A 25,100-nucleotide genomic window follows, 5' to 3' on the forward strand; every position below is an offset into this window, starting at 1 on the left:
ACAAATTTTAGAATATTTTTCAGGGAGGTCAACAAAACAACCATGGGGCTATATAGCTGGATGGGAGGCACTTTTGTTGCTGGAGGGATGTTTTTACACATGGAGAGTTTCAAAGTCACAATGGGCTCGTAAATAACTCAACTCTCACTGAAATCAAATGGGAGCTGGGCACCTACTTTGAAAATCTCCCCCTCAGTGCTTCAGGAACAGATTGCTACCTGGTCATGGAATGAGGAACACCAAGGGAGGAAGGAGGCAGACATAGAGAATAGAGGCATAGAACACGGAGGAATACACATATAGAGGGACACAGAAAATGCAGACTTATTTATGTTTGTGTTTGAAGTTTAACATTTTACAGATTTAAGCATGCAAAGTTTTCAGTTTAATGTAACACCACTCCTCCTCCTACAGACTTATTGAAGTGTAGAGGAGGGGAGACCTGCTCTGAAGAGTCATAAGATATGTCAGAGGCTAGGTCTATACTTGAAAGTTTTATCAGCATATCTGCATGAGTCAGGGGTGTGAAAAACCACACCTCACTGAGCTATGCTGGCATAATCTTCAGAGTAGACAGCTATGTAAACCTACTTTGACTAAAAAACTGTCCATGTAGGCATCTACAGTATGAGGCTATGCCAACACAGCTACGGTGCTACAGTCTCCATAGTGCAGAAACACCCTCAGCAAGGTGTTCTACTGCTGTACAATGTTTCACACACTCATGCTCACCCCCATCCAGTTTATATCTCCAACCTAATTAACTATGTACCCTAATTATTAAAGATATGCAAGAGGTAAAAACAAATTAGGCTATGATTGCACACTGTTTTCTCAAGTGGGAACTGAACAAGTATAATTTTTTTTAAATCTTTTCATATTTTTTCAAATTTTAGGGGCAAAGATAATTGTGTGGACACTGCAATTTGGGCACGGCAAGTGGAACAGGATTATGTGGCAGTGTGGAACAGGTTGAATGCTCTAACAGTTCTTTTTGAGACATTCTGATTTTTTTTTTTTAAGATGCAATTTTGATAAAGAGAGGTAATATTGGTTTGAGGTGCTAGCTGGACTCCTCCAAAACACACTTCCAACTTTACCTCTGTTAATAAAGTCTGTACTTAAATAGAGGTAAGCCTTCAAATCTAAAACAACCACCTTTGGCCAAAACCTACCAGTTATAAGTCTACAAAGTTGAAACTAATGGTTACCAGTTGACTTTTACCATTTGGTGGCTACTAAAGACCTGATAACTTTCTCCATCTCATTTCCTTTAAAAACTAAAACACCAATAAATTAAAGGCAAAACAATTGTTAAGGCTGTATATTTAAGCAATTAGAAATAGAATATGAAAAAATTAAAGATAAATGCACAGTTTAAACCCTGATAACTGTATCATAAGACATGTGAGTTAAGTTATTTATCACGGCTCTTAGATACAAGTGCATCCAGAGTTGCAGAAAACACGTATCTGAAAAATAATACATTTAATAACTATTATAATGCAAACAGAGTGTAGATTATATTTTAGACTTTGCTTTTGCATTGCCAGAATTTTGGTTGTATTAACATAGTTATATATTGTGTATTTTAACTGGTTATAAAAATCATTGTTTCCTCTCTCTCTTGCTCCAATTTTATAAAAGGCTTTATATATTATTTGTTTTTTCCCGGGGCTGGTAATTTTATGCCCTCCAAAAAAATTTACAATGTATTGCAAGGAACTGAATGCAATGAGTCCCATCTAACCACAACAACATTTAAGTGTACTTTAACAATAACCGTCCTTTTCCTAAAGAAACATCTTGACCCGAGTTTTCAAAAACTTTTAATGTTGCCAGCACAACTGATGTACGCTTCTGAATGGGTCTAATTACAAACAGAAATAACTGCAATATTGAAGGCCAGACAGAGGAGCTGCTTAACTAACAGCTATAACATCTACACATGAACTAAACAGATGAGGGTGTTTTGAAAGGTAGATAACTGGTTATGGTGAGGATGCTATCAAACAATAATATAACTGACCATGTTGAAGTACATATTTTCTTTAAGGCATGTTCAGGGACAGTTATTTTCAAACAACATTTCTTCTTGTTCTAAAATGCTCTGTAGTTTTCCTATGTGCTCAGATAGCTGATTAGTGGTTTAAGTCTCAGGAAAGGAATACCTGGGGTGGAATCCTGGCCAAATTGAATTCAACAGGAGTTTTGCCATTTACTAGGATTCAACAGGAGTTTTGCCAATCTCACAGGATTACACCCCCTAGAATTCATCCAAACAAAAAATACACATTCTGGCAGTTTCAGCTCCAACCTTCCTCTCTGAAATAAGGATGAAATTCAGCCATGACAGAGTAGGTAGTATCCCATTGACCTCGCTGCAGTCACATCTGCTTATGCCTGCAGTGAGTTTTGTCCCAAGAGAGTACCATTCAGTTTCCTGGGAAAGGGACATGTGTGTTTGGCAGAGATCCTAAAAAACAACTTCCCTTCTTGTTGGTAGTTCTTTCACTCTGCCTGGCTGGCCCCTCTACTGAAAAGATGGCTGATTTTCAGTGGTGCTAGGGAAGCATGGAATAAAGCACTTTAGGATTTCTGGAGATGAAAAAGTGTAACGTACAGTTAAGCACCAACTATGTTTTACTATACAAGTAGCTGCATTTCAATAATAAGGAAAATAATTCATGTAAATGTACATATACACATACAAGCTTTACAAAATACCCCCTATTATTTGTTAATATGCAAAGCGCTCTGAGATAGAAAACGCTATGCATTTTAGCAGATTATTTCTACCTTACAGAACTGAGTGACCGGTTTCAGAGTAGCAGCCGTGTTAGTCTGTATCCGCAAAAAGAAAAGGAGGACTTGTGGCACCTTAGAGACTAACCAATTTATTTGAGCATAAGCTTTCATGGGCTACAGCTCACGAAAGCTTATGCTCAAATAAATTTGTTAATCTCTAAGGTGCCACAAGAACCGAGTGAGTACACAGGAGTAGGACAGTTTTCTGATTCAACAACATGAATTTTTTGTGACTGCCGGAATGAAACAACTGTTTTGAATGCAAAAAGTTGCAAGAAGCAAAGATTCACTCACAAGCAAAACCAACTTTACTTCCTGTTTATTAGAGGAAGCCAGAAGACCAAGAACTTAGACATGCAAGAGTGCAAAGAATCTGGAAACTCACTCTACCCCAAAAGTACTTGGGGGGTGGGGTGGGCTTAGTTTAACTCAAACACCACAAGGCATTTCTACAAAAAGTAACAAAATCCAGTTCTCCCACAACTAAGTAAATATATAGTTCCTTCAGAATATCCATCCATTTCATAGGGCAGCCTACCCCAATTCAGCCCACATAGGGTAATGCAGCCTTTTCCATTGGAGCCAAGGGTAGTACAGCTGCACCAGGTCTCTGCAGTGGGAGCTCCCCGAGGTACTGAGGGCTGCTCTCTTCCCTTTCTACAGGATCTGCCATGCACACCCTATTTCCAAAATCTGGCACAGTGAGGGGAGCTTTTCTCCCCCAAGTTCTACCTAGTATTCTCTATTCCTCTTCCACTGCACACCACCTGCATAAGACAGAGGTGAGTTCTACACCACAAGGTTCTGGTCTGCAGCCCTAGCTCTCCAAAAGCTCAACAGATGAGACACTAACCCAAATCAGCTTGACCCCCCACACTCTCTGAATAGAGCACTGAAATCAGTTCGTTCCCCTGCCCCTGGGCTCTTCCCTGCCGTTCCCTCTATTCATTCACGTTGATGCCTTTGCCTCCTAAACCCCCTCTAAACCCTCACTTGGGCATTACACTGAAGCCCAGATTTATACTCCGCCCTGTGCCTAACAATGCCTTTATTGAATAATAAGGTGGGCTCTGCTCCCCCAGGCTGGGCTACTGAGCTACCCCACACCACCCACACTGGTCACTGAGGTGGGATACCCCATCCCCAAGTACTGCCATACAGTCCGTCACCAGCAAACGAAGAGATAGTATCCAACCCCCTTGACTGTACAATAAGCCGCTCTGCATTAGACACTGAGATGGGTTTTGTCCCTCCTACTCGGCCCTACCTTTCAGGCACCCACACCCCGGCAACGAGCACTAAATCATCCTCTCTCCTTGGCTCTGCCCCGCCGCTTCCCTACCCTCTGTACGGGTAGTGAGGACCGCTCCCTTCCCGCCCTACGGATTCGGGCTCCGCTCTCTCAGGCTCTACCAGACGAAGACCACAGGCCCGACGCCCTTGGGCCCGAGATGGGACCCCCCCACACGCCCCGCCGCCCTTTACGCGCCGCCCGAGGCACGGAGGTGGAACTCCTGTCCTGCCGCACCTACCCCAGGTACTGAGGAGGGACGCGCTGCCGTGCCGCCCCCTGCACCGGGGCTCCACTGGGGACCCCCAAGTTCTGGCTGGCGCCGGGCCCTGCCGCCGCGGCTCAGCCCAGACACCAGCTCCCCTTTCCTGGAGAGAGACAGGTACAGCCCTAGCCCCAGCCCCACCCCGGGGCTCTCGCAGCCCACAGAACGGAGACCCGCTTCCCCACACCCGCCCCAGGCCCAGCTCGAACCCCCCCCTCACAGACCTGTGGATCCAGCCATCTTGTCCAAACCCCTCCCACCGGCCCAGGCCTGCGCAACGGACGTCACCTCCGCCTCACGCAATGCGTCACTTCCTAGTAACGGCCACAGAACTCGCGACTCTAGCAGGAGAAATAGAAACGGGTCTCGCACCCATAAGAAGGCGAAGTGACGGGAGGAGGGCCTAGGCCTCGAAACTTGGTCAAGTAAGGGCGATACCATGTCTCACTAGAGGGGGGAGGGAACCCTGCCTGTGAATCTGATGCAGGCTCTACGTGGGTGAATTCCCTGTATTGTGGGAGAATCGGGCTCCTGTCAGAGTTTGCTCTGTCCCGGCAGAGAGGCTCAGGGAACCCTTAGAGTGCGAGCGTCCGTACCGGGAACCTAGACGATTGGTTACATCCCCCTTTCTGCGCCGAGTTGGGCTCTTCTGGGCAACTAATGGTAGGAAAACCCGCGCGAGCCCACCCACGTGTCCGGTTTGGCGCGGAATTTTCTCGGGGTTCACGGGCTGGCCGAAGGTGCTTGCGGAAGAAAAGTGGGGTACGAGCGCGAGACGCCGCCATCCCCCCCCCTCCCGCGAATATCTGCGCGCGAATGGGATGGGGGGGCGGGGGGCTCGCGGCGCTGAAGAGGGCGGCTCCGTGTTGTGCAGTTAATTCGCTGTAACTTTTCAGAGCCCGGCTCGGAGCAGGTGCCGGGGGGCGGCGCGGAGCAGGGCTGCCTGCTCCCGGTGCAGGGCGCGGGGCCGGCGGGCTCGCGGGAGAGGGGGCTCGGTGCGGGCTCCGGGCCGGCGGGGAGGGGGGTGGCTCTGCCTCAGTTTCTCTCTCTCCACCCGCGCAGGGAGCAGCAGCCGCCGGTGAAGCAGCGTCATGTCCTCGCCGGCCTCCACACCGAGCCGCCGCGGCAGCAAGCGCGGGCGGGGCAGCAACCCGCCGACTCGTAAGTGCAGTTTTTCCCCGCCGGGTGGAGGTGCGTCGGGATTGGGTCGGGGGCAGCTGACTGCGGCCGCAGCCCTGCAAACTCCACTAGGAGATGAGCGTCCGGCCGGGAAGGCCTCGGCAGGACAAGCAATGCCCGGAGGGGGGAATGTGGGCAGCCCCCCCCCTCTCTGTTTGGTGCTTAGCAAGGGTATGTGCACCGTGCAGAGAACATAACGGCCATACTGGGTCAGACCAAGGTCCATGGAGCCCAGTGTCCTCTCTTGATAGTGGCCAATGCCAGGTGCCCCAGAGGGAATGAACAGAACAGGTAATCATCAAGTGATCCATCCCCTGTCACCTGGCAAACAGAGGCTAGGGACACCATCCCTGCCCATCCTAGCTAGTAGATATCTATGGACCTATCCTCCATGAACTTAGCTAGTTCTTTTTTGAACCCTATTATGGTCTTGGCCTTCACAACTGGGAATTGGTCCTGCTTCGAGCAGGGGGTTGGACTAGATGACCTTCAGGGGTCCCTTCCAACCCTGATATTCTATGATTCTAACATCCTCTGACAATGAGATCCATGGGTTGACTGTGCAGTTGTGTGAAAAAATACTTTTGTTTGTTTTAAACCAGCTGCCTATTAATGTCATTTTGTGACCCTTAGTTCTTGTGTTATGAGAAGGAGTAAATAACACTTCCTTATTTACTTTCGCCATACCAGTCGTGATTTTATAGACCTCAATCATATCCCCCCTCAGTCGTCTCTTTTCCAAGTTGAAAAGTCCCACTCTTATTAATCTCCCCTCATGGAAGCCGTTCTATACCCTTAATAATTTTTGTTGCCCTTTTCTGTACCTTTTCCAATTCCGATATATCTTTTTTGAGATCGGGTGACCACATCTGCACGCAGTATTCAAGATGTGGGCGTACCATGGATTTATATAGTGGCAATATATTTTGTCGTCTTATCTATCCTTTTCCTAATGAATCGCAACATTTTATTAGGTTTTTTGACTGTCACTGCACATTGAGTGGATGTTTTCAGAGAACTATCCTCAATGACTCCAAGATCTCTTTCTTGAGTGGTAACAGCTAATTTAGACCCCATCATTTTATATATATAGTTGGAATTACGTTTTCCAGTGTGCATTACTTTGCATTTATCAACATTGACTCTCATCTGCCATTTTGTTGCCCAGTCACCCAATTTTGTGAGATCCTTTTGTAGCTCTTCACAGTCTGCTTGGGACTTAACTATCTTGAGTAGTTTTGTATCATCTGTAAACGTTGCCACCACACTGTTTAGCCCTTTTTTCCAGATCATTTATGAGTGTACAGTACTGGTGTGGCATAGCTGTGCTGCTGTAACCCTGGCCCGTAGCATAGGCACCATCTATGCTGAGGGAACTCTACTCCCCAAGTGACCGTAGCTGCCCACCTGTGAGCATCTACACCCAGGGTTGGATCTTCCTAGCCACATTCAGGAGTGTGGCTTTTTCACATCCCTGACAGTCTAGGCCTAAGCAGCTGATGCACAAGAACAGATGGAGTCTAACTTACTTTCACCCATGTTTCCTCTGCAGGGCTAACACCGAGGGAAGAACAATAAAAGCAGCTTTTTGTCATTAAAGCACAGCCATGAGCAATGTAGTTGTACCAGTATAGGTCTGTAGTGTAGACCTGGCCTAAAACTCTCCTCTTGATTACTGCAACAGCGTTTTCTCTGGCCTTAACAAATCAAATCTTGCCCTGCTTAGGCCAGTTCAGAATGTTGCCAAAAATGTTTTCCTAGTATGTTGTTTTGAGCAGATCGCCCCTCTCTTTCCATCTCTTCACTGGCTCCCCCTTCTCAGTTGCATTGAGCATAAGCTACTTGGTCTTCACTTTCAAGGTATGTCATGGCTTATCCCCACCTTACCCATCAACTCTTATTAACTATTGAGAGAGTCTACTTTCTTTTCTAGTTGGACCCTTCTATTGTCCATTTGTTAAATTTTCAAATAAGTGTCTTTGTGCTTTTTCCCAAGCTGCCCCTTACATGCTCCTCCCTTACAGGAGGAGTTCCCTATAAATATCTATAAAGCTACCTTATTACTCTTCTCTAAAGCTCTTCTTAAGGCTCTCTTTTTACAACAGCTAGGCTGCGGGTGTGCTGAGGCCACTGTCTGTCATACTGACCAATACTGTAACCCTGTTTGTTTGTATGTCCCTGTTTGTATCCATCTGTTGTCTCTTGTCTTCTACTTGGATGGTAAGCTTTTTGGGAAAGCTCTTTTTATTCTGTTAGTAAGTTCTGTACAATGTTCGGATTTTGGTTCAGGAGTAAGGTTTGTAGGCATTAGGATGTAATAGAGGTTAAAATCCCCAGTAAAATTTCATATACTTTTTTAGTAGTAATATGTTTAGCATGTTATCCTGTTCCCAAAAGTGTTTTTTAACTTGTATTTATAAAATAATTACAAATTAGTTCGATAAAAAGGGATAATAGCTTGATAAGGCTTTTTCAAAGTAATTGGTTTGCTTTACTGTGTGAAATTTTGAAAAATATTGTTGGAATTAAGGAACTTGTAGTGTGCATGAGAGAAATATCCTGTAGGGGGATGCATTAGGGGTATCCCTACCCTTTGGGAGTTTTTGAGTAGCTGCAATATAGAGAGTATTTTTGAAGGTAATTTGAGCCATGAAAATGTCATCCAGTGTAGGAATGGTGTAGTAGTGAAATCACAGCTCTGTCCCTTTGGGCACTCTTAAATATAACTTTTTTTATCTTATTCTCAATATTCAGAGATTTCTTCAGCATTTTCTTGATCCATTAGCTAAAGAGGAAGAGAATGTTGGCTTGGATCTTAATGAACCACTCTATATGCATCGACTTGAGGAAGTAATACTGTAATACAGCTAAAACTAACTTGTTTTTCAGACTTCAATGCTGGTGATTTAATGTGGCGTTTTTAAACATCTTGCAGATCAATATGGTTGGGGAACCATTTCTAAACGTAAACTGTGACCATCTGAGATCTTTCAACACAAATCTATACAGACAGCTGATTTGCTATCCACAGGTAACAGCAGGCCTTTTTTAAAGGATTTCTTCCAGTTGAGTTCAGTTTTTTTTTTTAATTGCATTACTTAAGCATAAATTAGTATGTAATTGTTTAAGATTATTGCTCAACGAGGGAGCAGTATTTATAGCTACACACCCCAGTGCTTAAGCACTTCTCTAAATATCTAGAAAGATAGTATAACATTTGTGTATACAAACTTCTGCATAAAATATATTTTATTACATAAAGGTCTTAAAGTATTTACCAGATGCTTCATAGCCAGAGACAGATACCAAAGAGCTCAGGGAGGAAGTAGTTGCTGCTCTCCAAAGGCAAATTCCCATGAGAAGCTCAGAAGGCTTCCTCATTCCACTCACCAAATTTGTTGACAAGGTATATTGTTCTGGAATTCCTCCCAGTTTGTAGTCCATGGATCCTGCTCAGTGCTCCAGCTTATTTCTCTCTGCCATGTAGGTGTGTGGAGGAAGCAGACAGCTTTAAAAGACAATAAGCTCAAGGCTGAATCCCAGAATGACAAAGTAGTGGACACTGGATCTTTATCAGTCTTTCTGTGCCTGTCTTAAATCTGTTATATACCTAGCTACAACTGCAACCATGGGGCTGCCTTTGCAATTCTTTTCCTTGCCTTTCTTTTGAGTCCCTCCTCTGCCTGCGAATAGCTCCAGAGTCTGATTCTGCTGCTGCTCATAGTTTTGCTATGGAGCAATCAGGGAGGATTTGATTTAAATCAAATAGATTTAAATCATGATTTAAATTACTAGTCAAGAAGACTCAATTTAATCATGGTTTTTTACATAAAAGTGCATTCTTGTTGGTTGTTATAACCTTAATGCATATTCTTCACAACTCAGAGATAGATGTAGGTTTCATTTTTAGAAGGTACACACTATACATTTTTAAAAACTGATTTATTTTGAAAACTTTTCAGATTAGTTTTAAGGTTGTATCAGAAAATGAATGATTGTTTGGTTATTTCATTTACCAAAGGTAATTGAAGCAGATATTTATGAAGTCATTGGGTGGTGAACTATCTCCAATTCAACAGGTTAATCATTAATATTTGGAGGATTTTCTTGCCATGGTATATTAGAAGGAGAACGTCACTAGACAGACATTTAAATTGTTTTATTTAACTAAAACAACAACGTTAAGTATTCTGGATTTTTTTTCTTCAACAGCAAACATACAGTATTTTAACAAAACAAGCATATGTCCCTTGCTTCTCACATTTATCTCCAGACTTCTTCTCTTTGTCCAGATCTATTCTGCCCCCAGCAATCTTCTATTCATTGAACTTTTTGAAACTTTGCACTTTTACAGAGCAGTAAGGGATTGACTCTGTGTACACAAATTTGCGGAGGGACAATAGAGTTGAGGTCTGTTGTTTCTCACCTGTATATATTATTTATTTATTTATTTAAAAATATTTTTGCTGTTAACAAGCATGTTATCTCGGTAGACACAAATCCACAGTTTGAGAACTGCAAAACTAAGCATCTCTGATGGTATCTTCTAGACTGAGCACTGTCCCATTGGATAGATAGAAAGATTAACCTAAATAATTTATACAGAAGCCCGTGGAATCCCATAAAATTGGGTCCCTAATCCATGAATTATTGGAACTCATTTACAAAACTTTTCTTAAACATTACATGAATATATCATCCATATTCCATAACAAGATATCTTTGAGCTATAATGTATCTTCATTAAAACGATCTTTTTCCTCAAAAAGCATTTTATCAAAAAAGTCGGAATTTATTTATTTATTTATTTATTTTATTTAATCATTGATTTTTATCCACCCTGGTCTGGAATAGTGTCTGTTGAATATTAACTGAGTACATCATAATTGGTGACTGAAAACTGTGAAGCAGAAATACTGTCTGATTTATATAGTGATACCTTAGTTTTGGTGTAAAATACCTTTAGAGTTCTGAATATTTTCCCCTTTCTAAAATCAACAATAGTGTAAGTACAGCTGCCAATAGGTACTGTCTTTGTAGACAGAAAGGCATATATATTTTTGCCATGTTTGTATTATACAATTTCTAAAATTTAATGATTACATCTCTTAACCTATACTTCAAAGGGAAACAAGCATCTTTATCATGGAACAGCTTCTGAAAAGCTCACATGTACTTAGTTTTTAGTTCTTGAACAGATGAGGAAGCATGTTGAAATTATTTCAATTAATGCAATTTAAATTGGGTTGAGGCTTTATGAAACTAATTTAAAAACTGCTTTTGAAACTTTGGGTTAGAATTTATAATGAATTAACTATAAGTGCTTTCTTTAATGTCACTAGTCTAATTTAAATTTTACAAAATTGCTATAGACCAAACACTGAAAATTATGATCCTGATACTGCAGTTGCCTAACCAGGTACCTAACTTTGCTCATGTGAACAGTCCGATGTACTTAAATAGTACTACTCATATTTAAATTTACGTGTTTGTTTGCAGTATCAGACTAAAAGAGTTTTTAATAACCTTTTCTCTTACTAGCATAAAATCATTGCTGCTTCAAAACAAGATTGCTTCATTGTTGATACTAAAAAGTTGTTTAGACTTTCAGTGCACCAACACAATTGTCAACTTCTTGTATGTGCAAGCCAAAATCGAGCAGGCTAAAGTTAGGCTCTAAGGGCAGGATTTTCCAATGCACTTTAGGTCATGATCCTGTAAAAACTTAAGGCCACAACTTTACTACGAGTGGCCCATCTGAAATCATGAGACATGTTAGTAAAGGTAAACACATGCTTAAGTGTTTGCAGGATCAGGGCCTCAATGACAAAAGCACAAGTAACATTGACATCAGGAGAAGCATAGCCTGGTCAAAGCATTTCAACTTTTGGAAAGCTTTCTAGAGAATTGCTGCTCCGTGATGTGGCTAATTCTGTAGAACCAATCTGAAAATCGAAGTGAAAAATAAAAATGTAGATAAATCCCTTAAACCTTCAGCGTTTGAGCTAAGCTTATTTTTGATTTCGTATCTGAATTGTAATTCTGTGGGGGGGTTTTTTTAGATATCTACAGAGCAGTTCCTGTTCGAGTTAATCCAAGAGTGAGCAATGTAAAATCAGTCTATTAAAACCCACATTGATGTCATTCATTACCGTAAAACCGATTCAAAACGTTTGCATGGTGTTGATGATGAAGAAACTGAGCAGAAAATGTTTGCAGAGGAACGTGTGGAAATGCTGAAAGAGCTCTCCAGAAAACCAGACATTTATGAAAGACTTTCTTTGGCTCTGGCTCCAAGCATTTATGAACATGAAGATATCAAAAAGGTAAACAAAATTTTACAAGTCTACCGGAACACCTGACTAGATAGTATAAATGCACATCTCCATTTAAAATATACACTTTTTTTTGGAAATGATACTCTATATGGAGTCTTTCAAATACAGAAAAATAAGAGGCCTTTGTGTATTTGAATACATCCTGAATAAAATTTGAGTTTTATTTACAGTAAGTTTCAGTTATCAGAGAGCCTCGGGAATCAGAAAACTTTAGATAATGCAACAGGGGTTTCAGGTAATAGGAAAGGAAGCCTTTACCTTCACTCTCCTCTTCTACTGGCTGGCTTTAAGGAAACTGGCCAGCCAGTAATTCTGCTTTCTTTGGCCATCTCTCTACTCTGCAACAGGATCCAGATAACTGAGAAATGCAGTCACAACTAACAAACCTTGGGAAACATTATAGACCATCCACTGAGTAGGGCTCTAAATCTTTGATTATTATAGTGGGGCAGTAACACCACTATAGTTCAGGTTGAGAGTAGCTTACTGTTTAAAAGCTTACTGGTTTGTATGTGCACTCGTGCCCTGGGGTAGCCAAAGAAATGCTTGTGTAGGTAGCCTATTATCGGCTGCCCCAAATAAGTCCATCTATTTTTCAGTATTGTTTGTATTGTTGTAGATAATTGTGCCCATTCAAGGATTTCTTCATTTTACTTTGAATATTCTACACAGGCACCTGCATGGAAAGCTATTCAGTTTGCTTTGGATGGACTTATGTTTCCAGTTCTCCGCTCTAAGCATCCTTCTGTCTGGGATGTTACTTCTAAAATTATTTGTGTTTTTGCTAATAATATAACATATTTGGCATTGATCTCAGCTAGAGTCTGGTACACGCTGCCCCTTTGGGGAAACAATATTTTAAATTATTCAGGGTAAATATTGAATCTATAATGTGGTTTGAGCCCATGCTGGCAAGCCAGAGAAAAGTCATTTGTGTATGTGCTGCAGGAATGGAGCTGTTACAATCCAGACTGTTCTGCAGCTGCCGCTATTGGTCTGCTTCCCGACTGGGTCCCTCGCCTGCATCTGCAGCTGATTGGTCCATCCCCTTGCATCCCCTCCTGCCCCCAAGCCCCCACTGTCCTCGTTTTGGGAACTTGAAATATGGTAAGTTACTGGCACAAACTTGGTGTGCTGGGTCATGTGCCTTGCTGAGTCATGAGGCATTCAGTGTCTAGGTGCTGCCTGAAGGGATCTCAGGAGGGGTCCCTAGAAGAGCTGATTCTCCTTAATGGGCCATCAAGCAGGCTGGCTAGCCTTGATGTAAATCTGTCTAGGGGGTGTTACCCAGAAACACAACAGGTTTGAGATACAGACACACAGCTAAGTTTCATAACTTCATATACAATGATGATACATGCATACAAACAGGATAATCATACTTAGCAGACTATAACTTTTCCAATGATACCTTTCATGACACATGTACAAGATTTAGCAGAATTGCGCAACAGGGGTCAGACATGGTCACCTTTCTTTTATACAGCAGCACACCAACTGTAGAGCCTTTGTTGATAAGAGATCCAGAAAGAACCTAGCTCAGTGTTTAAATTCCAAATTGACTTTGCAGAGCTGGCGATTTATTTTAAAAAGTAATCTAAGCAGATTTGACCTGGAAAATCTTTGACGCTTCAAAGATAGAACTCCACAACCCTTTTTAGTGATACTTGACAGAAAACAGTACTCCAGCTTTACATGTGTTCTGTTAATGATTTCAAACAATTTTCATTTAACATTTCAGTTCACTCAGTCAGAGATTGGCTCATGTAATTATCAAGAACTTTAGTGTCTGATTTGGAAAAATTCTTATTTTTATAGGGCATTCTGCTTCAGCTGTTTGGGGGATCAAGAAAAGATTTCAGTCATACCGGAAGAGGCAGTTTTCGTGCTGAGATAAACCTTCTTCTCTGTGGTGATCCTGGCACTAGTAAATCACAGCTGCTTCAATATGTCTGTAACCTGGTTCCTTGAGGCCAGTACACATCTGTGAAGGGCTCTAGTAGGCTTCACTGCGTATGTAATGAAGGACCAGAGACAAGGCAGCTGGTTCTGCAGACAGGTGCTCTGGTTCTCCGTGATAATGGCATTTGCTGCATTCATGAATTTGATAAAATGAATGAAAGCACAAGATCAGTACTGCATGAAGTAATGGAACAACAGACTCTTTCTATTGCCTAGGTAAGACCCAAGTTAATATCTGTTGGATGATTAATAGGGCTGTCAAACGATTAAAAAGATTATGGCCAAAGCATGAGGGAGCATACGAATGTTTAGCATATCTGGCATATCAATGCTGGCTACAAAAGTGCTTGTTCTCACTTTCTGGTGACAATGTAAATAAGAAGAGGGGAGCATTATCTCCCGTAAATGTAAACAAACTTGTTTGTCTTAGCAATTGGCTGAACAAGAAGTAGGACTGAGTGGATTTGTAGGCGCTGAAGTTTTACATTGTTTTGTTTTTGAGTGCAGTTATGTAACAAAAAAATCTATGTTTGTAAGTTGCACTTTCACGACAAAGAGATTGCACTACAGTACTTGTATGAGGTGATTTGAAAAATACTACCTTTTGTTTATCATTTTTACAGTGCAAATATTTGTAATCAAAAATAATGTACACTTTGATTTGAGTTACAACACAGAATACACTGTATATGAAAATGTAGAAATATATCCAAAACATTAAATAAATTTTGATTGGCATTCTGTTGTTTAACAGTACAATTAAAACTGGGATTAATCACAATTAATTTTTTGAGTTAATCACATGAGTTAACTGTGATTAATTGAGAGCCCTAATGAGGAAATAAGATAGTTCATAGATTCATAGATACTAAGGTCAGAAGGGACCATTATGATCATCTAGTCCGACCTCCTGCACAACGCAGGCCACAGAATCTCACCCACCCACTCCTGCAAAAAAACCTCTCACCTATGTCTGAGCTACTGAAGTCCTCAAATCGTGGTTTAAAGACTTCAAGGAGCAGAGTATCCTCCAGCAAGTGACCCGTGCCCCATGCTACAGAGGAAGGCGAAAAACCTCCAGGGCCTCTTCCAATCTGCCCTGGAGGAAAATTCCTTCCCGACCCCAAATATGGCAGTCAGCTAAATCCTGAGTATATGGGCAAGATTCACCAGCCAGATACTACAGAAAGTTCTTTCCTGGATAACTCAAATCCCACCCCATCTAACATCCCATCACAGGCCATTAGGCCTATTTACCATGAATATTTAAAGATCAATTAATTACCAAAATCAAGTACGTAATGATTAAACTACAGCCATGTCAGAACATAATTGGGATCAAGCATGAGGCAGAATGGTTGAACAACCCTTAATATAAAACTCCAGTGCTGTTAGTGTCAAAAACAAGAACCCAATTCTGCAAAATTTTACTCATGCCAAGTAAATTGTTAGCAAACAATCCTACTGAAGTTAGTAGAACTACTTGTATAAGGCTTACTCAGGCCTTGTCTACACAACCAAGTTTTGTCGCCAAAAACTGCCTTTTGGCGACAAAACAGCAAGAGCGTACACACTACAATGGGACTTTTGTTACAAAAAACACCCAGTTTTGGCGACAAAAATCTTTCGCCCCTTCACGAGACTTTTTTGTCTTTTTTCCTCCATTTATTGTTGACAAAGAGCCAGTGTAGACACGGCTGATTGCTTTGTCACAGAACTGGCTTCTGCCAATATCCCACAATGCCTGCCCTGATTGCTCTGCTCAGTGTTTTGATCTCTGCTGCCCTGCAAGACCATCCCACACCTGCAAGACCATGCAGTCCCACCAGTCTGTGCCCGTTTGCCAGGCCCAGTATCAACCAGCCTCACTGCCACCACAATGCCCCAACTGCCACACCCCGTGCCCCCAGGAACACCTGTGTCCACGTCCCCCCCCACAATTGTCCTCACGCCACCATCCGCCAGCCAGGCTCCACACACACTGCAGTACAATTGGAAAGGTAATGTAGGAACTAGAGAGAAGACTGTTGACAGAAATACAACCTCAAAGTTGAGTAAGAGTATAGATGTTGGAGCTGTATTTCAGTGACAACATTCAGCATGTTGCAGACTCAGCATATATGGCTGCACGCTGCATGTAATACCCCTTCCAGATAACCTTGTTCCATTTTGTACCCAAGCTTTTGTAATGAGGTTGTTTCTCTTGATCTAGAGAACCCTTTTTATAAAGCATTTTTGGTGAACCCAGCAAGAGTTAATTCTTTAAAGTCTTTCTTGTTAGAAGAAGCAAGTCTTGGGGCTCTTAACATAGCTGCTGGAATCTTCCTTCCGCTAGGAAAGGTTGTTTGCTCTCAAATGCGTTTCCTTTTGACAGGCTGGAATTATTTGCCAACTGAATGCTCGCACCTCTGTCCTAGCAGCCGCTAACCCTATAGAGTCGCAGTGGAATCCAAAGAAAACTACTATTGAAAACATCCAACTTCCTCATACGTTGTTATCCAGGTATTACAATTAGACTTATGTTTCCATGATGCATGCTTGGTTGGTTTTTTACAAAACCACTCTCTCTGTCTCCCTATTTTGTGTGTGTGTATATGTAATATAAAAAGTGTGTGTGTGTGTGTGCAGGAACATGTTGATTGGGGGTGACATTTGCAATGTAGAAAGCAAAAGCTTTTTCCAAATTTACTTTAAAAGTAATGTTGTTAACTAATACTCTAGCAGAGGACTGTAAATTGCTGACCAGTTTCTAGCATATAGTGCTTGGTATTGAATAATGGGATTCGGCACTGTCTCTAAGGTTTTGTTGTGTCCATTGTTCTGTTTGCTTCAAGATTTTGTATCACTGCACAGGCACTGGCATTTTCAAATCTCGAGTATTTTACATTTAGTTCTAAGGACATGTATCTACTCTGGAGGTGGAGTGTAATTTCCAGCTCAAGTAGATATACCTGCTGTAATGGTCATCAAGCCACAGTGCTAAAAATAGAAGTGTAGCCACATCAGTGCAAGCAGTGGGACAGGATAGGTGCTCCAGGCATGATCCCATCTGAAACTCTTCAGTGCGTACACAGGCAGCTAGCCAGTTCTGCCAGGGCAGCAACACTTCCTTTTTTATCGCACTAACTCAGAGCTAACCTGGGTATGTCTACCCAAGCTGGAAGTTACACCTCCGCTCCAGTGTAGACATACCCTCAGTTGCCTTTTCTTCCTGTCAAGCTGTATTAGTAGCTGGAGTAAGTGTTTAATGAACAATGATAGAGGCATCACATCTTCAGAAGAGCATAAAAATGAGTCTTTCAGCCATTGCATGCTTTACAAATTAGGAAGCCAAATATAATAGTATACAAGTGTATGGTTTGTATTCTTATGTCAAGTGTCACCCTATTTTCTGTTTTTTATAGGCCTGAGCTTATTGATGATAAATTAAGATTTTTAACCTCTCAAAATATGTACCATACCTCATACCATGAGGCACCTAGAACTCTTTTAGGCAGTGTAGAAAATAAGTAACTATGGATGATTGAGTGTCTAATTCCATTAATTTAATAAATTACAGGTAGTTGTCATCTTTTGAAATATGACTAAAAATATGCCTATCGCATCCTTCTCAGAATACAGTTGCACCCAGAAATTATTCAATACATTAAGTAGACAGACTTCAAATACATGTAAATACATTCCCCCTCAAGATCAAACTGTAAGCATATGTAGACTCCATCACCTCATCAGGCAGAAGCTTGAATAAATGAAGTTTACGCTATGCGTGGAAGGTCCCAGCCTTCAGACGTTCTTAGGCAAATGATGGGAGAAAATTCCATAGTTGGAAGCCCTCTGAAAACATTCTGCCTTCAAATACTCAGCTCTGTAGACTGAAAGCAAAATCACATTTTTTTTTCCTCCTTTTTTACATCCTGAGAGTATCCAGTACTCATGATGTAACGAATAAAATTTCAGATTTTAGATTTCACACAGCTTCCACTTGATCAAAATCATGAAACCAAGTAGTGTAAATGGTGGAAAAAGTTTATGCACTAAGTATTGAATCTTTATTCCATGCAGATTTGATCTGATCTTTCTAATGTTGGACCTGCGTGATGAAGCATATGACAGACATCTTGCTCACCACTTGGTTGCGCTGTTCTACCAAAGTGAAGAGCTGGTGGAAGAAGAGTACATGGACATAGCAGTATTGAGGGATTACATTGCGTATGCTCGTAGCTATGTTAACCCTAGACTAAGTGAAGAAGCAACTCAGGCCCTTATTGAGGTAAAAAGTTGTGGATGTGAAATTTAAAGTACGTGATTTAAAAAGAAGGGGGGGAAAAAAATCTTCCTGGGGGATAAGATGTACCAGAACTGTGTAAACCATTTCCTTTATTAGGCTCTTGAAATCTTTTTAAAATCTATATTCTGTATTGACTATTCTCCTTCCTTTTAATCCTGCATAGAAGTCATTCTGTGCAAACCAGTCTGTCCCTGAGCAGGTTTCCCATACTCTTACAGAACTATCACATAATTTCAGTAGAACTTGAACTTTCTCATGCTTTTTTATAGATATACCTGTACAGATAGTAGTGATAGGCTTTAGCATTCCACATATTCTTCTGTGCTTTGAGACCAGATTTAACATTAATAACTGTCTTAGTTTCATGGTAACTGCAACTGTATTTCCCCCTCCATGATTCACTCTGGAAATACCCAGTCAAGTCTCCAGCCATCACCTGTCTCTGTATAGGGACCCTTCTGACGGGGGATATTAAGGCTGCACAGATCCCTGCCATCCACTGTGATATCCCCAGCAAGCGTGCATTGCTTTCTCAGAGGACAATAATAGTGATTTTTACCTGTCACTGCACAGCTCTTCCAAATAAACATTTATCCACAGGGCAAAAGCATTATAGAGAAAACAGAAACAGTAAACAGATTTAAATTCACACTAAAGGTCACTAATTTTCCAAATGGGGAGGCTGGTGGGCCCACCTCCCTTCCATCTTTCCGCAAAGAGGTGGGGCCTCCCCTTGGGCAGCGAGTTATGTCCATTTGCTGAATCAAAACGAAGGCCATGAGTCATGTTCATCCTTTTACACCAAAGCCCTTCCTTTGTTTCCTGGATAACACAGCCTGACCCAGTCTATGCAAACCACCACGAGGAGTGGAACTTCTCTGGAAGAGTTTAACGTTCATCAATTTAATACAATGATCCCCAAAGATACTGTGTAGGGTGCAGGAATAATCTGCCCAGTTTATTATAGCCTTGTACAGGATCAAGCACAAGGAGAAACCTACTAGCTGTGGTAGATGTCAGTCATGGCAAGGGAAATAGTGAAGATGTATATGGCATTTATATTTAAGGGGATACACAATATTTGGAATTTTTTTTCCAGGCTGATGATCCTCTGAAGGATGAAGTCTGGATACATCCTACATAGTACATCTGTGAATTACTCATACATAAAACATTCCCCCCCTTCCTTCTCCTTCAGGCTTATATGGACGTGAGAAAGATTGGCAGTGGTAGAGGAATGGTTTCTGTATATCCCAGACAGCTTGAGTCTTTGATCCGTCTGGCAGAAGCTCATGCTAAAGTACATTTTTCCAACAAAGTTGAAACAATTGATGTTGAAGCAGCAAAACGACTCCATCAGGAAGCTCTGAAACAGTCTGCTACTGATCCAAGAACTGACATTGTGGACATATCCATTCTCACTACAGGTTTGTGCTCACATAAGGATAAATTAGTATCTAATGGGTCTGGCTTGAGAAAACTATATGCTATTTCAGTTTGGTGATGTTATCTTCAGTGATTGGTTTGTGGATTTGTAAATGCTTCAGATTGGATATTGAGCAATCCAGGTAATAAATGTCAAACCTGGATGTAATGTCAAGGTCAGTATATTCATTTTACAATGAAATCCGATTTTTAATTGAAAAACTTCACTTGAAATCTGCAAAACTTTCCCCAAACATAGCTAATACCTTAGGTGAACAGTTGATACAGCAGCCTATATTGTTAGCCCTCTTTTGGCTACAAAGAATTCAGTTTCTAATGTTGACATTCTCATATTTAAAGCAGAAATGACAGTCAACATTATATCCTTTGTAAATTCTCTGTACTTTTTTCCAAGGGATAAGTGCCACAGCCCGTAAACGTAAGGAGGAGCTCGCTCAAGCTTTGAAGAAGCTCATCCAGTCAAAGGATAAAACACCAGCTCTAAAATACCAACAGCTTTTTGATGATCTCCATGCACAGTCTGACGCAGTACGTTTCTGCTTTCTTTGTATACTACTTTGATTTTTTTTAAAAACTTTTCCGTCTCCTGGGGGATCTTCTGTGTACTCAGCATGGTCCTCAGTACCGATTATAGTTGTATCTCAGTTGACTAGGAAAACTAAATGGAAATCTCGAGTAACAGTGGAGAGGTTATTTTACCTCTGTATTTGGCACTCGTGTAACTGCTGCTGGAATACTTGTCCAGTTCTGGTGCCCACAGTTCAAGAAGGATGTTGATAAATTAAAGGGGGTTCAGAGAAGACCCCTGAAAATGATTAAAGGGTTTGAAAACATGCCTTAAAGTGATACTCAAAGCTCAGTCTATGTAGCTTAACAAAGAGAAAGTTAAGGGTAAGTTGATTGTAGTCTAAGTATCTACCTGGGGAATAAATACTAAGTATGGGCTCTTCAATCTAGCAGAGAAAGATATAATATGATCTAATGGAAGTTGGACAATTTTTAAATCAAGGTTGGATGTTTTTCTAAAAGATACGCTCTAGAAATTGTATGTATGTGTTTGTTATACAGGTAATCAGTGTTTACAGTAGAGCCTTCTGGCCTTGGAATCTATTTACTTGTTGTCCACCTGACACATCAATAGGTATAAGATGAGCCTGCTAGTCAGTTGGTCATTAGGTGTTCCTGATTAACTAGCTTAATTCTGGTTTCAGTTAGTGTTTCCTTCATAGACATAAGTTCCACCTGTGGAATAGAAGAGATCTTGATTACTTACATGCTTGTCTTGCTAACAAAAATAAGCTGATTATTCTTGTCAGCTATAGGTGTCTATTCTGGTTTGCACATCAACAAAATCATAAGCCATGATCGCAGAATCTCTTATTATCATTGAGGATGCACAAGCCAGAAAGAACCCACTTTAACTGTTGCATTCCAGGATGAATTTCACAGCTTCAAAAGACAAAACTTTTACCTAAAACCTGGCAAACTTGTCATGGAAGTTGGTGAGACAAGCAGAATCCCATGATTTTTCTTTGGGGCTTTGTAACATAGCCTTTTGTATATGTTCTCCAACTTTTCTCTTTTCTTTAAGGCTGTCACTAAAGAAATGTTTGAAGAAGCACTTCGTGCCTTGGCTGATGATGACTTCTTGACTGTTACTGGAAAGACTGTTAGATAGCATTTCATTACAGCAAACTTAACAGCAGAGTTTTACTGTTTTTTCCATGTATTTCCCTTGAGACCTGTATCACGTTTAAGAATATTATTCTCTGTGGCAAAATTCATGATGATGACCTGTTGGTGAACACCACTGTCGGCACTGTAAATAACTAGATTCTCCGAAGGACTGCAAATAGGTTAAATTAAACACCGCTATATTTGTTTCAATAAAATGGGTTACTAACATTTCATGTATTTTCAATAAAGTGCTTGGTAAAACAAGCTCACAATTTTTATGCATTTTAAAGCCCAAATGTCAAAATTCATCTAGAACTACTGCTTTTTGATATAAATGCATCTTTAAATCAGTGCAGATTATGCTGTAGTATTTTTACTACAGAGAGATTAGTGCTTGTGACTTTTGGAAATTAAAATCCACTGGTTTTATTAATAGCTTATTTGCCTTTCTATGCATTTCAAAAAGTGAAGCTAAATCTTGGCGAACACTTCAACCCAGTGTCCAGCAACTGCAAACAGACTTCATTTTGTTTTCTAGCAGTTTAAAAGAACCAAGTAACCATTTTTCCTTTTCCTTCAGATTACTGCTTCCTCACATCAATGTTTGTAATTGCTGTTAAAAGATGTCTTTCTGCTTTCAACTTAAACTTTTACCATAACAAGCTACAATGAAGTCCAAGTTTCACATTAGGTCATTTTCCTACAGTAAACTCGTATTGCTGTAAGATTTATAATTCATAGGACAGCTCAGACTATCTTCCCGGTCATTTTCTCTCTTCCATTGCACTGGGAATTTAAATCAGAGGATGCAGCATGTAGGCATAACACTAATACTACAGACATTTTATAGATGTGGAAAAGTGGCCTTTGGCTATTTAATTATACTCCTCATCTGCTTTCAGAGCACAAGGTCAGTTCTTACACTGTTTCAGATTATGCACAGCTTCCCTACATGTAAATGAGATCAAGAGTATTTGAACATGACAAAAGAAAGTTTCTCTAGAAAACTGAAAACAAGCTAAAGACGTTCAATACATTAGAAACTGATCATTTAATCCTACTGTATTGAATTAATCAACATTCAGTACAGTAAAAAAAGTAAGCAAAGTATTCAAGTGTTTTGCAGTACTAAGTTATTGGAAAGGGGGTAAATAACAAGGAGGACAGAACTTGTAAATGACAACTGTTAGTCAGCAGTAGCACTTAAGCTAGGCACACAAAAACTAATGCTGATATATGCCTGGGAATGTATGTTAGAAGGAATAATGTAAAATATTTATACAGGCTGCTGGGTTCTAAATTAACCACTAAGAAGAAAGTTGTGGGTGTCTTTAGTTCAATGAAAAATTCTGGTCTCTGTGGAGCAGCAGTCAAACTGAACAAGGGCATAGGCTGCTTAAGGAATGGAATAGAAAATACTACCAAAAATGTCAACTCCTTGAAGTCATGGTACACCACAGTTGGAATACTGAGTTCAGTTCTGGTTCACCCTGTCAAATAATACAGCATACCTAGAGAGGATTCAGAAATGAGTGTTACTAACTTGTAGAATACATTATGGCAGAGGCTAAGAGCTTACTAGGATAAGACACTAATATGAATAAAAGATTTTAGAAGAGGCGGGGGGGCGCCTAAAGCCCTTATACTTTATTCTTCAGACCACAAACCAACCTGTGATTCATAAGTGTTAGGAAGAAACTTCGATGTTTATTACAAGTTGTCCACAACATGTTTTCTTGCTCTTTTCCTTTAAGCATCTGGTACTGGTCTTGATCAGAGAGGATGTAGAACTAAATTGATGACTGGTCCAACGGCAATTCCTCCGTTAGGTTTCGCCAGGAAGGAGGAATAATGAAAAGCTATTTTGATAAAACTTGAATTAAAACAGAACATGCCCAGTTACTGCTGTTGGAGGAGAAATCCCTAAAATAAAGGTCAGTCTTCAAGAACAGAAAGAATTATACAGAAATAGCAGGCTCCGTTTGCTTATAACCTAAAGCTACATTTTACCTACAACAAATTTAAAATGCATGTTGAAACATGCTGCTAAAAAACTCTGCCAGGCAAGTTTCTTTCCCTGAAATAAATACAAAACACTAATTAATCATGTGGTGTTTTCCAACTTTTGAACTTCAGCTCCCTTTCAATTCAGCAGCATTCCCCACTCTCCATTTGCTGATATTTTTGTCCCCCGTTTCAAAAATAGCAAGTAAGGCTTATAGTACTTCCTTTGGGAAATTAAGCTGGAGTCTAATCAAGCTGTCAGAAACCTTTTCCTGATCTTCAGCCTATGTTTTCATATTCACAGCATTCATAATCAATGTATTATCCTGAAAATAATTCCTCTCCAATCCTTACTGTTATAAAGAATATCTTTAGAAGAAAGAGGTAGCAGCTTCCCACTTGTTTGACTCTTATGCTTTTGCTCAAATGTCCCTATTCTGTGAAGGAAGCAAATTAGAAATTCTCTGGAGCGGGGGAATAAATTTCCAAATCACTGCATGCTACTTTGAGGTGGCTCTTAAAGTTTCTATGTGATCGTACACATAAGTACCAGATCTATTTGAAGAATTTATTCTTAGTACACAATAATTGGTGACACCCTTACATGTGAACACAAACAGATGGGTCAGAACCTTTCAAGTCCCACATTAGTAACTAGGTCAATAAAATTATAGAAACATTTTAGAATTGTATTTGAAAGCTGTTCTTTAGTGAAGGTTCTGATTATAGGATTGGATCTTTCCCTATATGAACTAATACTTTCCCACCACAAACATCAATCCTAAAATATACAGTAGAAAGGGGAAAACTGGGAAGAGAAAGGCATAAGTATCTCCACAAATGGTTGCTCTAACAGATTGAGAATTTCTGTTCATGTGAAGTCTCCATAAAGGAATAGTGTTATGTTTTCAATTAATCCAATGTTCACTCCAACTTATTAAGATGTCTTTATGCTACCCTTCCATGTGGGTGATTAAACCTAGCTGTAAATGGAGAATGGAATGCACAGCGATGAAAGAGCAGTCTCGTATGTCCGAGATCTGACATTCCTAATATCAATAATAAGCAAGAAAACCTTATTCAGGCTCCTTTATGCATAAAGTAGTAAAAAGGTGTCATAAATATAAAGGGAAGGGTAACCACCTTTCTGTATACAGTACTATAAAATCCCTCCTGGAGAGAAGCAAAACCCTTTCACCTGCAAACGTTTAAGAAGCTAAGGTAACCTTGCTGGCACCTGACCCAAAATTACCAATGAGGGGACAAGATACTTTCCAATCTAGAGAAGGGGAGAACAAAGGGTTTGGGCTGTCTGTGTGATGCTTTTGCTGGGAACAGATCAGGAATGCAGCCTTACAACTCCTGAAAAGTTAGTAAGTAATCTAGCTAGAAAATGTGTTAGATTTTCTTTTGTTTAATGGCTTGTAAAATAAGCTGTGCTGGAGGGAATGTATATTCCTGCTTTTGTGTCTTTTTGTAACTTAAGGTTTTGCCTAGAGGGAGTCTCTATGTTTTGAATCTGATTACCCTGTAAAGTATTTACCATCCTGATTTTACAGAGGTGATTCTTTTACCTTTTCTTTAAATAAAATTCTTTTAAGAACCTGATTGATTTTTCATTGTTCTTAAGATCCAAGTGTTTGGGTCTGTGTTCACCTGTACCAATTGGTGAGGATTCTTATCAAGCCTTCCCCAGGAAAGGGGGTATAGGGCTTGGGGGGATAGTTTGGGGGAAGACATCTCCAAGTCTCTTTCCCTGTTCTTTGTTTAAAACGCTTGGTGGTGGCAGCATTCTGTTCAAGGACAAAGCAAAGTTTGTACCTTGCAGAAGTTTTTAACCTA

General features: G+C 40.5%; 1 protein-coding gene and 1 pseudogene across 3 annotated transcripts in view; one reads left to right on the top strand and one right to left on the bottom strand.

Annotated features, from left to right (window-relative positions):
• UBE2V2 (ubiquitin conjugating enzyme E2 V2) overlaps positions 1-4,695 on the bottom strand; it is a 46,806-nt gene extending 42,111 nt beyond the window's left edge. For 2 of the 3 annotated variants that reach the window (XM_073331239.1, XM_073331238.1), the window contains exon 1: positions 4,589-4,695. In XM_073331239.1, coding sequence (XP_073187340.1) covers positions 4,589-4,604 — 16 coding nt within the window. In that variant the 5' untranslated portion in view covers positions 4,605-4,695. Of the gene's footprint in view, positions 1-3,346; positions 3,367-4,588 lie in introns of those variants that run through there. The other variant, XM_073331240.1, reaches the window with a different exon arrangement.
• A 760-nt stretch (positions 4,696-5,455) lies between these two features.
• On the top strand, positions 5,456-24,858 carry LOC140906110 (DNA replication licensing factor mcm4-B-like; annotated as a pseudogene).
• The last annotated feature ends 242 nt before the right edge of the window (positions 24,859-25,100 follow it).

This window comes from Lepidochelys kempii, chromosome 2 (genome assembly GCF_965140265.1).
Source record: "Lepidochelys kempii isolate rLepKem1 chromosome 2, rLepKem1.hap2, whole genome shotgun sequence".
Lineage (NCBI taxonomy): Eukaryota > Metazoa > Chordata > Testudines > Cheloniidae > Lepidochelys > Lepidochelys kempii.